Below are 18,567 nucleotides of genomic sequence, written 5' to 3'. Positions count from 1 at the left end.
AACGGAAATTTCATCCCACCCTTGGATGAGTTTTGATGAAAAATGCAAAGGCGTCTGGCTGATTTGCCCACCCACCAACCATAAGATTGCATGGGCCACGAAAAATTGCAGACAATTGCGTTGTTTTTGTGTGTGTGTGCGCGTGTGTGCGTGTGTGTATATGTGTGAGTGTGTGTGTGTGTGAGTGCGTATGTGACTGTATGTGTGTGAGTGTATGTGTGTGTGTGTGTGTGTGAGTGCGTATGTGACTGTATGTGTGTGAGTGTGTTTGTGTGTGTGTGTATGTGTGTGTGTGAGTGCGTATGTGACTATGTATGTGAGTGTATATTTGTGAGTGTATGTGTGAGTGTATGTTTGTGTGTGTGTGAGTGCGTATGTGTGTGTCTATGAGTGCGTATGAGTGTAAGTGTGTGTGTATGTGTGTGTATGTGTGCATGTGTATGTTTGTGAGTGTATGTGTGTGTGAGTGTATGTTTGTGTGTGTGATTGTGCACATGTGCATGTGTGTGCGTGTGTGTTGTGCTGTTGTGACCCTTGCAGGGTTTCACAGGGTTAAATGACTGCCGCCTCCAAGGAGCTGAAGCTCACAGAGGATTGTAACCCTGAGGCATCAAATCACCGCTGTCAATCCTGGTGTAAAACACTCCTCTGATCCTGTCTATCAGCTGCCATGACAAGCAAAGTGGGAATTTTTATACTGTCTTAGCAGCGGAAAAGAAACCTAGGGAAATGAGGGCAATTAGGGCACTGACAGGGAACCAGCCTCTCAACGCGGGGACATTTCATCGGAATTTCTCCTCCTCTTGCTCTGACTGCCTGTGTGCTGCTTGCCTGGATTGTGAGAGGGTCTAGGCAGTACTTACCATAAAATAACAGGCTTCGAAATGAGAGGCTGCCAAGGGGCCTTTTCTACTGCTGCTCAGCTAATGGCATTTAAATTTTGACTAATGTCCCCAGCGCACTTTAATCTGCCTGCTTTCCAGACACAAAATTGATTCTGCTTTCTGCCCCTTATACTTACCTTGCCATCTTGAAGGCAGTAATTTTTTGTAATAGCCTCTTTGCAGCATTGTTCCATCATGACCTTTTAGCAGAGGGCTTTTTTGGTAAGCTGTTTGGTTTCACTTTTTTTTAAAGGGACTGTGAACAGGGTGAAATGCCCGTGGCATGGGGGCTGCTGGGGGCTGGGGGGAAGGTGTGGGAGAGGGGGGGGGTGGGGAGAAGTCGAGTTAGTACCCACTCCCGCTTGGAGATTGTGACTTTAAATGCCAACCTTGACTGGCACGACTGTCCCCAAGAATGTTATTGGTGGCTCAGTGGGGTGTTACTTCTGACTAGAAGGTCATGAGTTCATGCGTCAACTCAGAAGCTGGAGCACATAATCTAGGCTGGCACGCCAGTGTTGTACCAGGAGGAAGGAGCAAAAAACATTGGCAGAGGTGGGATCACATGATGAGATTCGCAGAAGAACAGGGCACATTCTGACCTACATTCCTCCCGAACCAACGCCACCAATTGCGGCAAATCTTCCACAGGACAACAGTTGTTACTAATAATGGTCTATTGTGTAAAACAGTTGTGAGGCTTCAATGATCTGATATTCCACCGTTAAAGGTGGTCCAAGAGCTGTGGAAGTCTCTAATGTATGTGAACTGGGTTGGTCGCGTCCCACTTATTATTGTTTGTTGTTGGCACATTGGTCCAACTAACAAGGTCGTATCTATTACCTGTGAGGGGTATCCACAAAGGAGAGATGGACTTGCATTGATATAGTGCCTTTCAAACCTCATGGTGTCCCAAAGCCCCAATGAAGTGTTGTCATTGCTGCAACAACAGCCAGTTTATGCACAGCAAGCTCCCACCAACAGCAATGAATTAATCACTGGATAATCTGTTTGTAATGATGTTGCCTGAAGGGTAAATATTGGCCTGGATACCAGGGAGAACTCTCCAGTTCTTGTTCAAAATAGGGCCATGAGATCTTTTGCATTCACATGAGAGAGCGTCCAAAAGACAGCGCCTCCAGCTGTGCAGCCCTTCCTTGGTACTGCACTTGGATTATGCACATTACTCACTAGCAAGGGATTTGAACCCACAACCCTTTAACTCCGATGTGGGATCACTACCCACTGAGTCACAGCTCATCTAGACTGTATGTGGCGGGCTCCCCTCTGTAAGGGCCTTAGAGAAATCAGTTGGGTTTGGATAGTGTAAACCCAACAGATTGATGATCATTTTTCTCTCTCTCCCTTTCTTTCCTCTTTTCGAGCGCAGGCCAAGGTGAGATTGACTGGTAAGACTTCAGGATTCATTATCCATCCATGTTTGAGGGCCATTGGGTGATGTCACGTGTTTCTCAATGATTCTACCAACCAACTTGCAATGTGGCCCCAAGTTCAAGGTCCCAGCTGCATGAGCTGGCTGAGTTGTGGAGCACAGGTAGCCCTAGCTCAATCAGTTTAGGGTGATTAGTTGGCTAAAGCACAACCGATTGGAAGACCAGACGCAACCCTACTGCCTGGTCCACCAGCTCGAGGATACTGTGATGTCAAGGATGTCTAAGGAGAACAATAGGGGGTTCAAAAGAGAACCCACCACTTAGATTGCAGTTTATCATGTTCTGAATACTTCACAGTCACTCTTTTAATTTAGGTGAAATTATTTTAATCACTCCTTCACTGGTGGCAGTATCTTCAAAAACCACACGCTCTGGAATTCCTTCCCTAACCCTCTCTGCCTCTCGATCTCACTTTCCTCTTTTAAGACACTCCTTAGAACCTGCCTCTTTGACCATGCTTTTGGTCATCTGCCCTAATATCGCCTTATGTAGCTCAGTATCAAACTTTGCTTTTTAACACCTCTGTGAAGAGCCTTGCGTGGCTTTATTCTGTTAAAGGTGCTTTACAAATGCAAGTTTTTGTTCTTGTTGTAGCAGTTGGCAGTCAATTGGAACACACCAAGACCCCAGGAACGACCACTGAAATAAATAATCAGTTCAACCTAATGGTATTGGTTGAAGAATAGATGTGGACCTAAGCACAGGGGAGTGCCCCTGCTTAGTGGTGTGGGATCATTCACATCTGCCTGATCAGCAGGGAAGAGCCCTGCTCTGGAGGACATCACCTCCCCAAATCCAGCACTCTCTTCGTACCACACTGCACAAGAGTTGAGGGTTGGGGGCGTGGGGAGGAATCTCTGGTGTCTTAGCCAACATTCATCCCAGAACAAACAGCAAAAGAACAGATTATCTGATCTGTTATCTTGTTGCTGTTTATGGGGTCTTGCTATGTAGAAGATGGCTTCCACATTTCCCCACATTCCAACACTTACTGCACTTCAGCGATAACACCTTCACTGGGAAGTGCTTTGGGACATCTCGAGGCGAAAAGTGTGAAATTAATTCAACAGTTTGCTTGATGCTGACACTTGGGAGGGACAGGGAGAGTTAATTCACCAGCACTGACATAAAATCATTTTTTTAAAGAGGCGTTGTAAGTGGTTTCCAAACGGCTTAAATGTGTAAACGCGAGTTTCCGTGACCTTGTCAGGATAATTGTCAATCAGCATTACCTCACTCCATTCCTTGCTCTAAGCCATTTCTTTCTTTCCACAGACTAATGGAGGTTGGCAGGATGCAACTACTCCATCTTCAGTGACGTCACCAACAGAAGGGCCTGGAAGTGTCCAATCTGATACCTCCAACTGATCTCCTAGCAACAGGGCATCCCAGGAGCCAATGAGCTTTCACTCTGCACTGACCAATCAGACAAGGGGGGTGGGGGTGGCGTGGGCAGGGTGAACCGACGAAAGCCCCAATCAGCTTTCTCTTTAATTTTTGGTGGGTGCTTGACAACCAATTGGGACAGTTTGTTCAGTCTTTCTTTGTCTGGGTATAGAAGCACTCTTGAAGTGAACATTGTGAGATAACACAGAAACAAAACATCTTCACATCTCTCCCAATGGACAATTACCTCATTGTGACTCCATCTGAGACCAATAAGGAACCCCTATCCTTACATTACAGTGCTCACACTCTACCTCTTTGTACCAGTCTTTAGCCTGCTCAAGCCAAATTTTGTTTCTGTCACGCACTTGCATCTTGGTTAATCGACTGAAATACATTATCATTGAATTCTCGAGTGAGTGAGCCCAGGGTGTGAGCCATCTCCTGGAATAGAATATGGGTGCCTATCAGACAAAACTCCAGTGCAAAATACAGAATTCTCCCCCCCCACCCCCGGCCATTTTGTGAACCATATCAGCTTGAAGCTGTTAGCTGCAGGTCCCCTCTCTTCATTGGTATCTATTAAGTCACTTACTTCAAGCCCCTTTTTAACACCTCAGTCAGTTGTACATTTGGATCTGCTTGTCCCACATTCTCACCATTCTTTGTGTGATGGCATTATTCCTTCCCCTGCCTACCAGATTCGCTTTTGGTCAGGTTCATTCTGGATTTAATTCTGTCCTGGTTTTCAAGATTACTGTATCTTAGGCTTTATTTGGTTTCTGTTTTACAAGTCCTGGGCTGGGGATCGCTGGTTTTTGTGCTCGACATCTGCCCGACCTTTCAAATGTCATATTCAGATTGAGTGGTGGTTTTCTAAAGGAAACAGTAATCCTATCGCACGATAGGAAGCCTCACTAAAGGGACAGCATCCTTTACAAACATATCGAGAGGCTGCTTGCTTTAAATGGGAAGCTAACCGCGTTAAATTACAAGGGCAGATTGCATAGACTAGGCTTGTATTACGCCCCCCCCCCCCGCCCCCCAAACCAAGCATAGAAAATTGAGGGGTGATCCAGTGGAGGTGTTGAACAAGAGTAAAGACAAAGTTCTGGTGTTACTTGTGCAGCAGAAGTTCAGAACAAGGTGGCCTAAACTTCAACTTGGAGCTCGGCCGTTCAGTGGTGATGCCAGGAAGCACTTCTTCACGCAAAGGGCGATGGAAATCTGGAACTCTCTTCCTCCCAAAAAAGCAGTTCAGGCTGGCGGACAACTGAAAATTTGAAAACTGAGTTTGGTAGGCTTTGACAACTTTAGGTCAGGGTACAGAACCAAGTTGGGTCAAAGGAGTTGGGATACAAATCAGCCATAATCTAATTGAATGGTGGAGCAGTCGCAAGGAGCTGAATGGCCTCCTACTGTTTCTATGCCCCTAAAGCACTGGTTAAGTTATGCTGCTTCATGGATTTGTAGCTGATTACTAAATGAGCCGTTTAAGGTGGGTTAAAGGCTGTGGTGAACTCATTCACTGGACTGCAGGAAGGAGAGTTCAAATGTCAGCATGTGAACTCCACCCATCGAACTTGCAACCTTTTGGTCCTTGTTCCTTGTCAGAAAGGTGGATGTTGACCCTTTTGCCAGTAAGGGGACATGATTTAAAGGAGCACTCTGATCAGGCATGTTACTGATATCTTAGCAGTAGCCAAAATGGCAGCTTCAAGATGGCCTTGCGGTCGTTTGAGCAGTGCAATTTTTGTAGACGTCCATCTTGACTTGAGTTCTCATCACCCAAAAACATGTAAACACAGAAACCCGTGGGCAGGCACCACCAACCACCCCCCCCACCCCCAAGTCAATCTGGTGAAACAATGGTTTAGCCCACAACTAATATTGCTCTCCACCAACTGCAGAGCAAAATCAGTTTAGGTTAAAATCCACCCCCTACCGCACCTCAAATGCTCAAAGGTGACTTACAAGTTGGCACAGACTTAGCTGGAGGCCGAAGCCACCTTCGATGCTGTTACTGATCTTGTCGGTCTGGTTGTTACCATAGATCACCCTTCCCTTCCCCTGAATAGTGAGACTACACAGTCCCGAAAGCCAGCAGATTCCACCTCCCATCAGATACAATTGCTAAATCCTCCACTTACCACCTATCACAACATGTGAAAAAAACAAAGAGATCTCAGCATGAAAAGAGGCCATTCTGCCCATCCTACCCATTGGATCTATCCACTCTAATTTCATGCCCTGACTGTCCAGTAACAGACACTTGTGGTGATGGATTCCACCCACTAAGAATCCAAATTGTGACAACATTTCCTCTCTCACCTCCCCCCATCCTGATCCCTGCATACATTTTCAGTACTAAATCTGGGTCTGTACTTATTTATTTCCTGATTCATTGACTGTCTTCCCTCTCAAACACTTCTATTAGCTCCCTCTCCTTTCACCTCCCTCCTCCAGTCCTGATTTTTCACATCCCTCGTTGTTACTACAACCCCCTCAGCCCTGGTGTCAGCTCACTGGACCTTCACTGCATGCCCTTTATCATACCTCCAATGTTATTTGCATAAGGGTGTGGACAGTGTTGTACACACTACTCCAGACGAGGTCTAGCTGATACCGATTCGCCGTCACCTCCTCGCTTTCGTATTCATGCTTTGCTTATTTTCCTGCCTCTGCCCACCCGCCCTGCCTCTATAGCAGAATCTTCTTGAATGCAGAGAGACAGGTGGGAGCCTTGAGGCCTTCAGGCTGATGCCCAGAATGAGGTACAGCCACCGTCCTGACTGGGATGTCCTTGAGGCGTCTTGGCAATGCATTGGAAGTGAATGATATATCTTCACATTGATGCAATGATTGATGGGCTGTGGTGTGCTGATACATGCCAAGGAGATCTCATTTGTACGGATATGTTGAGGAGGAAATTTTCAAATGCTTTAGGAACCCATCAGCAATAGAAAAGGAGAAAGCTGTTAGTTTAAACTGACCTCAACACCCAATAGCCAAATTCCTAATTCAACTGTTTGTTCAAGACACCTAAAGGACCTGAGACTCACAAGACCTTAAGGTTCCTATACATGACCTATAGAGTGCCTCATTGAATGTCTAAAGTCATCTATCACTGGCGCATTCCTGAATTTGGTTATCTTGGGATCCAGGCTATGAAGACTAAGCTAAGGGTGGGAGACGGATAGTTTTAACCTTTCCACATCTTTGGGAGACCTTTCCTTCAGCACAATGTAAGTTCTCCAGTAGAGGACGAAGGATTAAAGAAAGAGACACCACTTTCGTGAGATGGTGTTCATCAGATCGTTTGTTTCTGGGAGATGTGGAGAAGAAGAGCTACAGGTCATTGCTGTCACTAAGTTGTCAAGGGTGAGTGATATGTACATCACCATTGTCAGAAAGAACAACAAAAGAACACTTGTTTACTCAAGCAATAAAGATGGCACTTCATCAAGTGGGGAGGGCCCCACCATCAATACGGTCCATTTGCTGAAGGCACCTGGTTCACCCTCAGTCAATCCCATCAACTGGTTGCCTTTCTTTTGTGCAATGAACATTATCTCTTCAGACCATTAATACGATACCAAAAACAATCAAAAGACAAAAAAAAGGTACAGGCCAGGAAAGAAATAAAAACACAACCGAGAGGTTTTTCTTCCCTACCCCCCCCCCCAACAAGCTTTACTCACACTTTTCCTCGCTCACAGTTTGAGTCGTGTTATCTGTAACTATCATTTGAACATTTAAGTCTGAATGTTCTTGTATACGGGACAGGGAAGGGAGGGAGGGTGGGGTTAAACAAAGAACCAAAAACTGTCAAGAATATCATGTGTAATCCTTACTTGCATTGGCATGTGAATCCGATCTGATGACTGTTTGCTAATCTTTGTGTCACAGGTGATTATATTCTCTCCTAGATGAAAATCTCCATTTCTGTGCTGAGTGCTGAACTACCTACCCTTCCACTGGCTTCTTGTATTTATTTAGTGGTGACTGAGTAGAGGACACTTAGGTTCCCATTTTTGCTTTAATCTCATGTTCACGACTAACTACAGGTGATGTGAAAAGCAGTCTCGACACTGAGACCTCTGTGATTGATGAGGTGGTGAAACGTTCGGAGTTTCCAGTCATCGTTGACTGCCTTGGTCCTCTCCCTGTTATCAGGATCCACATTCAAGGATTCTCCGAGGTCAGGTAGATATAGAACGCTACCCCATCACACCTTAACCATTTTATTCTGTCAACTGGCTGCAAAGCTTGCAAGGATGTGGCTTATTGGCTGCACTCTTGCCTTCAAGGAAGAGGGTTGTGAGTTTGAGTCCCATTATAGAGACATGAGCACATAATCCAGTACTGCACTCAGAGGTGCTGTTTTTCAAATGAGACATTGAGTGGAGGCACTATTTGCCAGCTTAGGTGGATATGAATGATCCCATGGCATTATTTTGAAGAAATTCTGGCCAGTATTTATCCCTCAACCACCCCATTAAACGATATTCTTTGATCGTCCTCACATTGCTGTTTGAGGGGCCCTGCTTGTTTTCTGCTTTACAGCAATGACTATACTCATTGTAAAGTTCCTTGGAATGTCCTGAAAGACGATGTAAATCCAACTTCTCCTTTCTATGTGAGATTCTGAATACAGCGTAGGCTTGCCCATTGGAAACTGGACTTGCACTTATGACCCTGTAGCTTCAGGTCACGAGTTGAGGGAATTGGGAGAGCTGCCCTCAATGACTGTATGAGGATGTGAGCTGCTCACCTCCTGAAGCATCATTTATAATAAACGAATAAGTCCCAATGAGACCGAGACTTGAACTAATCTGACGCTGAACTCCCATAGGAGGCTCTCGGTTCTGCCCAGATTCTCCCTGGCTTGGATCTTGATGAAACTTTGACTGAGTTGAGTCCCTATCTCCTGGTGATTGCCTCTCTCCATCAGACCCTGAGTTATCTCATGGGAAAATTGTTCAGCTCTATCCCAATGAGAGCGGAACACAAAGCTGAATAGACAGCAGCTTCAAGGGCTGAAGGGAGAGACAGTGGTTAGTGGTAATGTCACTGGACTTGTAAGCCAGAGACCCAGGTTAATGTTTTGGGGACAAGGGTTCAAATCCCACAATGGCAAGTGGTGGAATTTAAATTCAATGAATAACCTGGAGTTGAAAAGCTGGTCTCAGTAATAATAACCATGAAACCATTGTCAGCTTTAGTTAAAAATCCGTCTGGTTCATTAATGTCCCATTAGGGAAGGAAATCTGCCATCATTATATATAAAAACAAAAAACTGCAGATGCTGGAAATCCAAAACAAAAACAGAATTACCTGGAAAAACTCAGCAGGTCTGGCAGCATCGGCGGAGAAGAAAAGAGTTGATGTTTCGAGTCCTCATGACCCTTCAACAGAACTAGGTGAATCCAAGGAAGAGGTGAAATATAAGCTTATATTTCACCCCTTCCTTGGATTCACCTAGTTCTGTTGAAGGGTCATGAGGACTCGAAATGTCAACTCTTCTCTGCCGATGCTGCCAGACCTGCTGAGTTTTTCCAGGTAAATCTGCCATCATTACCTGGTCTGGCCTACATGTGAGTCCAGACCCACAGCAATATGATTGACTCTTAACTGCCCTCTGAAATGGTTGAACAAGCCACTCAGCTCAAGGGCAATTAGGGTTGGGCAACAAATTCTGGCCTTACCAGTGACACCCACATCCCATGAAAGAATAAATTTTTAAAAATGTACCAGCATAGTCCTTTTCATCCAGATCTATCTGGACACCCTCGCCCCCACCAAACTTTGTCGAGAGGTGGCTTGATCATAGAAGTGTGCAGAAGGAGGCTGTTCAACCCGTGATGACTGTGCTGGCTCTTTGACAGATCAGCCTAATGAGTCCCATGTCCCTGCTCCTTCCCTGTCACCCTGCAATTGTTTCTTTGTCAAATATCTATCTAGTTCTCTTTTGAGAGAATGTTCCCACCATTCAGCCCGAGCATTCCATCATCACAAATCACTGCTTAAAGAAGACCCTCCTCATCTCCCCTCTGGTTCTTCTGCCAATTATCTTAAACCTGGGTCCTCTGGTTACTGACCCTCCTGATGGTGGAAACAGGAGTTCCAGGGAGCTTGGTCTGAGAATTATACTTTGCTGCAGATGCTTAACACAGTTGTAGCAATTGCCTCTCCATGGGGGTCATCATTTTCCGTGATGAATACAAGAACTCACCAAAGCTGGAAAGAAAAGCAAAGAAGTACACTGAACTCTCTTGGAGTAAGAATTCTTCCAGTCACTGGGTAGAGTGTTAGCGTCAACCAATGATGGCTATCTCCGTTAGCTGTTTCCATTGCAATTGCAGTTATGTTTAATGGAGCAAAGGAAATAGTTACAAATATTCCTATGCAATAAATAATTGCATACTGGTGAAAGGAAGGGTACAGAGATATGGGAATGGGACAGCAGATCGGATTACTGCTCGTGCAGGACAAACACCCAGCACCAATATGTTGGGACGAATGGCCTGCTTTTGTTTTGGAATTTCGATGTGGCTAGGCAAGGATACCGAAACTGTTTTTCCATTGCTCCTAGTCCCAAGTTTGTGCTTACCACTAAGACAATGAAGAGAAAGGTCCATAAAGATTTTCAACACCAAGGGCTCTTGACCATGGAGTACTTCACTGTAAAGATGGCTTGAAGCATAGGCCATTGTATATTTTGAGAGAAGTCAAATATTCCAAGCATGCAGGGCTATTGGGAGTGATAGGGGAGGCCAAAGGGTTTTGTTTAGGCTGCTTACAGGACTATGGGGGGAGTGAGGAGGGCTGTAGTTTTGAATTGATATAGGGATATGGGAAGCAAGGGTGACAGATTAGTTTGGGATTGATGCAGGGATGTGGGGAATGAGAAGAATTAGGGATAGTTTTAGATTCATACAGGACTATGGGGGAATGAGGGACACAGTAGGGTTAATTTTGGATTGATACAAGGATATGGGAAGCGAGGGTGACAGTGAGATTAAAGTCGGATTAATACAGGACTATGAGGGAGTGAGGAAGACAATTGGATTAAATTTCAATTCCTCTAGCATGAGGAAATGGCCTTGTGTGTTGTAAATCTCTGGTTTTCTCAGAAATGGAGGGATAACAGGTCAAAAAATGACCAAAGAAAGTCCAGACAAGTTTATGACACAACACAGAGATGGATAAGGGAGGCCATTTGGCCCATCGACCCAAAAAGGCTCCATCCTTTCCCTGCCCGCCTTACCCTCCTCATATGTCATCAGCCCACCACCTGCACATCTAATTGTTTGTTAAAACAATAACAGAGTTTTCAACTGTAATACTGTATGAGAAGGGTATGTGCATGGGTGTGTGTGCACTCGTGTGTGTGCGTGTGTGTCTGCGCACAAGTGTGCCTGTGTCTGCGCATGTGTGTGTCTGCGCATGTGTGTGTCTGAGCATGTGTGTGTCTGCATACATGTGTGCGCGTGTGTGTCTGCGCACATGTGTGTGTCTGCGTGCGTGTGTGTGTCTGCACACGTGTGTGTCTGTGTATGTGTGTGTCTGCGCATGTGTGTGTGCGCACGTGTGTGTGTCTGTGTACGTGTGTGCGCGTGTGTGTCTGCGCATGTGTGTGTGTCTGCGCACATGTGTGCGTGTGTGTCCACATGCATGTGTGCCTGTGCACATGTGCACACACTCCTGGCTTACCAACCCACCCTACTAAAAGCAGCAGCAGAGCTAACGTTCCAGGGTCAGTCCCTCTAAGTTTAAAAAAAATCAGCCAATCTCCAGTACCTTGCATTTATATAGTGTGTTTAACATGGTTCTTCACAGCAGTGTCATCAGACAAATCTTTGACACTGAGGCACATAGGGAGACATTAGGTCAGGTGTCCAAAGGCTAAGTCAATGATTTAAAGCAGTGTCTTCAAGGAGAAAAGAGAGGTGGATACTGGGAGAGGCGTAGGGAGGGAATTCCAGTGCTTGGGGCCTAGGCAGTTGAAGGCACATCCACCAATGATAGAGCGATTAAAACCAGGGATGGTCAACACATGCTAAGGGCCAGAACTGCAGGAGCACAGACAGGGCAGTAAGGCTGGAAGAGATTAATGAGATAGGGAAGGCATACTACCCCAGCCTGCAGGGGCAGATTGTGCAAGAGGGGGAGGGGTGTTGTATGGTTTGGTGATGAGGCTGAATGACGAACAAAATAACAATACAAAAACAAAATAGTGCTGGAAATTTTGAAATAAAAACAAAAAGTGCTGGACACATTCAGCAGGTCAGACGGCTTCTCCAGAGAGAAACAAGAGTTAATGTTGACTCTGTTTCTCTCGAGCCTGCACAGCAGAACCATCAAAAGTTCCCTCAAAAGAGTCAATATCCACCTGCTTTTCACATCACCTTTTACAAGAAGCTCCTAAGGTCTGAGCAATTCTGCGTTATTTTGGGGCTGGAATGAAAAGGATAGATTTTGATCTTTGTTCCACATTTGCACGTTGGTCTTCATTGTAAGACACTGTCGTTTTATTTTTCAAATTGTGTTTTTCTTTTTTTTTACTCAGACAGAACCATTTGTAATTAATTTAGGTTCTTTGTTCGTGTTTGCCAGTCAACACCGGGTAATGGGTCATTTTTAACTACAATTAAGATTGCCAGGTTAGGACACACAGAATAATGAGGTGTAGGTTTGGTGGGTTTTTAATTTGTACTTGTTAATGCATAATGCAAATAAATTGTTCCACTTGTTGAAGCGGCAGGTGTACCCCTGGTTATTGAGATGAATGGACAGAGGTGTAGGGTCACTGATCAATCCTAATTCGCACCCCCTTCCCCACAACACCCGCCCCCCCCGCAACCGCCCCAACAAGCACTAGTCCACTGGATCCAGTCAGACTCAGTCATTTCCGTAAGTAGCCTGGTTTTCCTGCCCTTTCAAAGAAGTTAGATATGGAATCATAGAAGCTCAAAACACTGAAAGAGATCTTTCAGCCCATCGCACTTGTGCTAGCTCTTTGATAAGAACTATCTCAATTGCACAAAAACATAAGAAATACGAGCAGGAGCAAGGTCATTCAGCCCTTCAAGTCTGCTCCAGCATTCAATGAGATCATCACTGATTTTCTACTTCAACAGCATTTTCCCACAATATCCCCATGTTCCTTGACGTTTTTAATAAGTAGAAATCTATTGACCTCAGTCTTGAACATGCTCAATGATTGAGCCTCCACAGCCCTCTGGGGCAGAGAATTCCAAAGATTCACCACCCTGTGAGTGAAGAAATTCCTCCTCTACTGAATCCTAAATGGCCTGTCCCTTATTCTGAGACTGTGTCCCCTGGTTCTAGACCCCCCCAGCCAAGGGAAACATCCTTCCTGCATCGACCCTGTCGAGACCCGTAAGAATTTTGTATGTTTGAATGAGATCACCTCTTATTCTTCTAAACTCCAAAGAATAAAGGCCCAGTCTATTTAATCTTTCCTCGTAGGAGAATTCCCCTGTCCCAGGAATTAATTTATTGAACATTCATTGCACTCCCTCCATGGCAAGAATATCTTTACTTGGGCAAGGAGACCAAAACTGCACACAATACTCTAAATGGGGTCTCACCAAGACTCTATATGATTTCAGTAAGACATTTTCACTCCTATACTCAAATCCTCTTGTAATAAAGGCCAACATACCATTTGCCTTCTTAATTGCTTGCTTTACCTGCATGTTAGTTTTCAGTGACTCATGAACAAGGATACCAAAGTCCTTTTGAAGTTCAACACTTCCCAGCCTCTCACCATTTAAGAAATGCTCTGTATTTCTGTTTTTCCTACCAAAGTTGGATAACCTCAGATTTTTCCACACTGTATCCCATCTACCAAATTTTTGCCCACTCACTTTGTCTCTCCAAATTCCCTTGAAGCATCTTTGCATCCTCCTCACAACTCACACTTGCACCTAGTTTTGTGTCATCTGCAAACTTGGAAATATTACATTTGGTCCCCTCACTCAAATTATTGATATAGATTGTGAATAGCTGGGGCCCTAAATGCTGATCTTCATAGTAACCTGTTAGTCTCAGCCTGCCAACCTGAGAATGACCCATTTATTTCCACTCTCTGTTTTCTGTCCATTAACCAGTTCTCAATCTATGCCATATATTCCCTCCAATCCTATGTGCTGTCATTTTGTTGTGTGGGACTTTATTGAAAGCTTTCTGAGAATCTAAATATACCATTGAAACACAATTGGTCCCACTCTCTTGCTCCTTTCTCAAAGCCCTGTAAATGTTTTCTTTTCAAGTATTTATTCATTTCCCCTTGAATTTTACTATTGAATCTGCTTCCCAAACTCTCAGGCTGTGCATTCCAGCTTATCATTGAAAAGATTCTCCTCATTCTGCACTGGTTCTTTTGCCAATTATGTTCAGTCTGTAGCCCTCTGTTTACCAACCCTCCTGCCAGTGGAAATAGTTTCTTTCCATCCATTCTATCAAAACCTCTCATAATTTTGAACGCCTCCACTAATTCACTTCAATCTTCTCTGCCTATAAAGAGTACACCTCCAGCTTCTCTTGTCTCTCCAAGTAACTGAAGTTCCTCATCCTTGGCACAATTCTTGCAAATCTCCACTGCACCTTCTCCAAAACCTTAATGTTCCCCTGACAACATGATGCCCAGATCTGAACACAACACTCCAGCTGAAGCCAAACTAGTTGGCCCTGTTGTGTCTGCTGGTGATGGGGTAGGATCCTGGACTGGAACAGTGGAGCTCCCTTGACATCTCCCTATCTGGAATACATGCTGTTCCTTCAGTCTCTCTCTGAAGGCAGAGTGAGTTAGAGGAGTGGGGAAGGGGCGGTGCGAAGCTTCAGGAAGTTCAGTTCATGAGCTGCTCTATTCCACAGTGGATCAAACTTGGAGGCGAGCTGTAGAAAATGGGCAAAGAGAGTGACGACTCCCACCATTTATACAGGGACTGCCCCACCAATCTTCCACCAATCCCACCAATCACAGCTGCCACGGAATTTCTTGCCCACATTCTATCAGTCAAATTGTGAAATGGCCTAAGACACTAGTTAGACCTCAGCTGGACTATTGCGTACAGTTTTGGGCACCGCATTTTAGAGAGGATGTGAAGGCATTGGAGAGAATGCAGAAGAGGTTTACGAGAATGGTTCCAGGGATGAGGAACTTCAGTTATGAAGTAAGACTGGAGAAGTTGGGACTGTTTTCCTTGGAGAGGAGAAGGCTAAGAGGAGATTTGATAGAGGTGTTCAAAATCATGAGGGGGCTGGACAGAGTAGATAGGGAGAAACTGTTCCCATTGGTGGAAAAATCGAGAATAAGAGGGAACAGATTTAAGGTGGTTGCTAAAAGAAGCGAAAGCGATATGAGAGAAAACTTCTTCATGTAGCAAGTGGTTAGGATCTGGAATGTGCTGCCTGAGGGTGTGGTGGAGGCAGGGTCAATCATGGCTTTCAAAAGACAATTAGAGGATTATTTGAAAGGAAACAATGCGCATGGTTATGGGGAGAAGGCGGGAGGAGGGCATTAATAAAATGCTCATTTGTTGAGCCAGTACAGAAAAGATGGGCCAAATGGCCTCCTTCTGCACTGTAACAATTCTGTGATTCTATTTCACAATACTCAAATATTTAGCACATTTGTGTCAAAGTCCTTTTAAAAAGAAATTTTGAGCCAGCTGCCTGCATGGCTATTGTGGCTACATCCTCTGGAAGTCCTTTCCTCAAGACTTTGTTTTGTTTCCACTTTCAAAGGGCTGCCTGAAAAAGTGTCTTTTTGACTTTGCTTTCATTGACCTCCCCTCGCTTCTCTCTCTCCCAATCACTGTTTGGTCTAAAAACACTCACTCTCCCTACCTTCTGGTACACCTTTGCTATATTTCAGCTACCATGTAAGGATACATCACAATTTCACCCACATCTTATGCTGTGGAAACGTTGGATACAAAAGTTGGCAATAGATCTTCCTAATAAGCAAAATCCATACGTTCGCCAATGCTGACCCATATTCCTGGTCTCGCCCATCCTTACACAGTCATCCAATATGCATTGGTTCAGAGTCCTTTGACCAAACGTGACAAGTTTTCTGGAGGTAATATGGCAGCGTCAATCACTTCATATTAGGGTTGGCATCTCTGGTCGGACATATTCCGGGAGAGGTCAGTGGAAGCGAAGTCACGAAAAGCCAGCAGTGTGGTGTGAGTGGGTTCTAGGCTTATGAGTTGGCTGTATGAACAGGGATACATAAATAACATCCTGCCCCACCTCCTCTTACTGCAGTTAATACAAAATAATTGGGGTGTGGGAGAGACATTAGAAATATCAGCATCAAGAAAATCTCAATCTCAAATGAGTTGCTACTTACCCTCGAAGATAAAAGTAAAATACTGCGGATGATGGAAATCTGAAACAAAAACAGAAAATTCTGGTATAACTCAGCCGGTCTGGCAGCATCTGTGGAGAGAGAAACAGAGTTAACGTTTCGAGTCTGAATGACTCTCCACAGATGCTGCCAGACCGGCTGAGTTTCTCCAGCGTTTTTTGTTTTCATTGCTACCCTATCCTCTGTCACAGCTGTATCCATCTGCTACTCTCACCCTTTACCTCAACTTCTGGCGTTTCACTTGACAAGTCAGGTCACTGCCCTGACTCTGCCCCCTCCAGTGTCCTCAGGGAGTTGTAGCTTGCTCTCCACCCGGTTCCTCAGTCTCTGCCATGCAAGAGTAGAGAGGCACTACATTTCCCAGCCAGCACCGTGGGGCCATCCTTCCTGGTTTGATGGGGGTGGTGGAGATGATGATGCTTGAGGTCCAAATTGGCCCAACTCACTCAATAGTGTCAATTAAATATTGTTTTAAAGTCTCCCAGAAGGCTTTCTTTGGCCATGGGGAGATTGATACCCATTCCAGGAGAGACTCCCAGCCATTCCAGAAGGGTTAGTGACCTTGCTTCATATGGTTGGTGTGTCAATGTTGACTGGCCAATCCAGCATTCCGATGCAGTAAGCAGACAGCAGCTTGCTTTTCTTCTTGGCTTTATTCTCTTTGGTTTAAGTGGGACTTGGCAACTTAGATTGCTGTGCACTGATGAGACCGGGGCCTCAGGGGATCTACATCGGCCTTCAGCGGGCCTACGTTCAAAAGGGCTCATGTGTTAAATGTCAGACTCCCTAATGGCCAGGTATCCTCGCTGCACGGAATCAGAGCACAGCTCAGAGGCCCAAACACTGGTCCATTCAGAGCCCAGGCAAATCCCATTCTCCAGCTGTTGCCGTGACATTCTCTAAGCTGATTACTTCACTGGTCAACATCCATCCGTCAACCAAAAGCACCCAAAAAGCAGATTATTCAGCCATTTGTTGTTGTTCTTTGCTCCTTCCAGTGCTCAAAACATCTGCTATGCTGGCACAAACATTGTCGACATTTAAAGTGATCCATCGAGAGGAATTTTAAAGTTTTCAACCCACCAAGAGGGGAGTGGGCGGCATGCCCTGGAGTCTTAACTTCACAGCTTGTGTGTTTGACATCACTGATGGGTTCCTCATCTAGGAGTTAGGCTTGGACAGATTGACAGGTCTGGTTTCCAGTTGGGCGGGATCCTCTGGAGTAGAGGCTGCAACATCGGGTTTGTCTGATCCCTCACTGCAGAGAGACGGTGCGATCCCTGAACCCCAGAATAAGGTGTGGGGGTGATCTGGAGGTTGGGGGGTGGGGAAGAGTCCAATACCTCACCCCAGGCAAGGGACGGGGTGTCCTAATACTAATCCAAGGGAGGGGATCGGTATATTTATCTCTTAGCTGACACCTAAAGCAGAACCATTATTGCAATGTTTGTGGGAGCTTACTGTGCACAAATTAGCTCTCACATTTCCCATATTACTACAGTGAGTACGATTTGAAAAACTGAATTGGATGTAACGTGCATTTGGATGTCCTTAGGTCATTAAAGGTGTTATAGAAATGCCAGACCTTTCTATCTTATTTACCCTTCCCTTTTCCCAATGAGAACATGCTCAACTTAAGTAATATAAATGAGTGTAGTGATTTGGGAAACCTTCCATAATTACTGATCCATCCTTTTCCTCAGAATTCCACAGACACTGCCACATGGATAGCATGGCAGGTGTTAGGGCCAGAGTACCTTAAAGGGGATGAACGTGTTTCAGAGGAGACAGGTGAAGTGTGAGTTACTGGTACAGAATGATACTGGCCAAGGTCTCCTCATTCCCCAATCCAACATAATGGGCGCTTGTCAGGAACCAGGAGGAGGTCCTTCTTCCTTCTGATGGTGCACCTACAAAGTAGTTTTCAGCAATGGGGATGGGTGGCTGAGCAGGTCTACATCAGCAGCATAGTGCTAAGACTTAGCAACAGTGCAGCAAGAAGTTTAATGACCTCGCCAGGGTTGCCAAGGTAAGATTCCCAGCAGCACATGCCTTTTACTCTGTGCACAGCTTTGGAGCAGTCTACTTTATCCCCATTCTTCCCTCACTCACTTTAGCTGCTTCTCTCCTCCAATCACAATGGGACACTTCACTGCATCTTCTTATGCTGCCCAGGTTCACACACTCAACAGTCGCTACTGCCCTCACAATGTCTCCCTGCAATATGCTGCTTTTCTCACTCATCATACATACTCTCCTAAGCTGGTTCACACATCATCAAGCCCTTCGGCAGGTCCCAAGCTAACTGACTGCTCGACTTCTTGCAGGAAAAGCTGGCACGTAAAGCAGCTCGCTCCTCTCTCACTGCAACGAGCAACTCGCAGTGCTGAAGAGGGCAGAGGGAAAGAAATGCACTGATGTTCAAGGGAATGCAGTG

General features: G+C 45.3%; 1 protein-coding gene across 5 annotated transcripts in view; it reads left to right on the top strand.

Moving 5' to 3' along the window:
- LOC121289177 (pre-B-cell leukemia transcription factor 1-like) overlaps nucleotides 1–3,766 on the top strand; it is a 549,225-nt gene extending 545,459 nt beyond the window's left edge. For all 5 annotated transcript variants that reach the window (XM_041208358.1, XM_041208357.1, XM_041208356.1 and 2 more), the window contains one exon: nucleotides 3,614–3,766. In XM_041208358.1, the coding sequence (XP_041064292.1) occupies nucleotides 3,614–3,706 (93 nt within the window). In that variant the 3' untranslated portion in view covers nucleotides 3,707–3,766. The remainder of the gene's footprint in view (nucleotides 1–3,613) is intronic.
- The last annotated feature ends 14,801 nt before the right edge of the window (nucleotides 3,767–18,567 follow it).

This window comes from Carcharodon carcharias, chromosome 16 (assembly GCF_017639515.1).
Source record: "Carcharodon carcharias isolate sCarCar2 chromosome 16, sCarCar2.pri, whole genome shotgun sequence".
Lineage (NCBI taxonomy): Eukaryota > Metazoa > Chordata > Chondrichthyes > Lamniformes > Lamnidae > Carcharodon > Carcharodon carcharias.
Note: the sequence above shows the minus strand (reverse complement) of the source record. Positions and strands in the feature narration are given on the sequence as shown.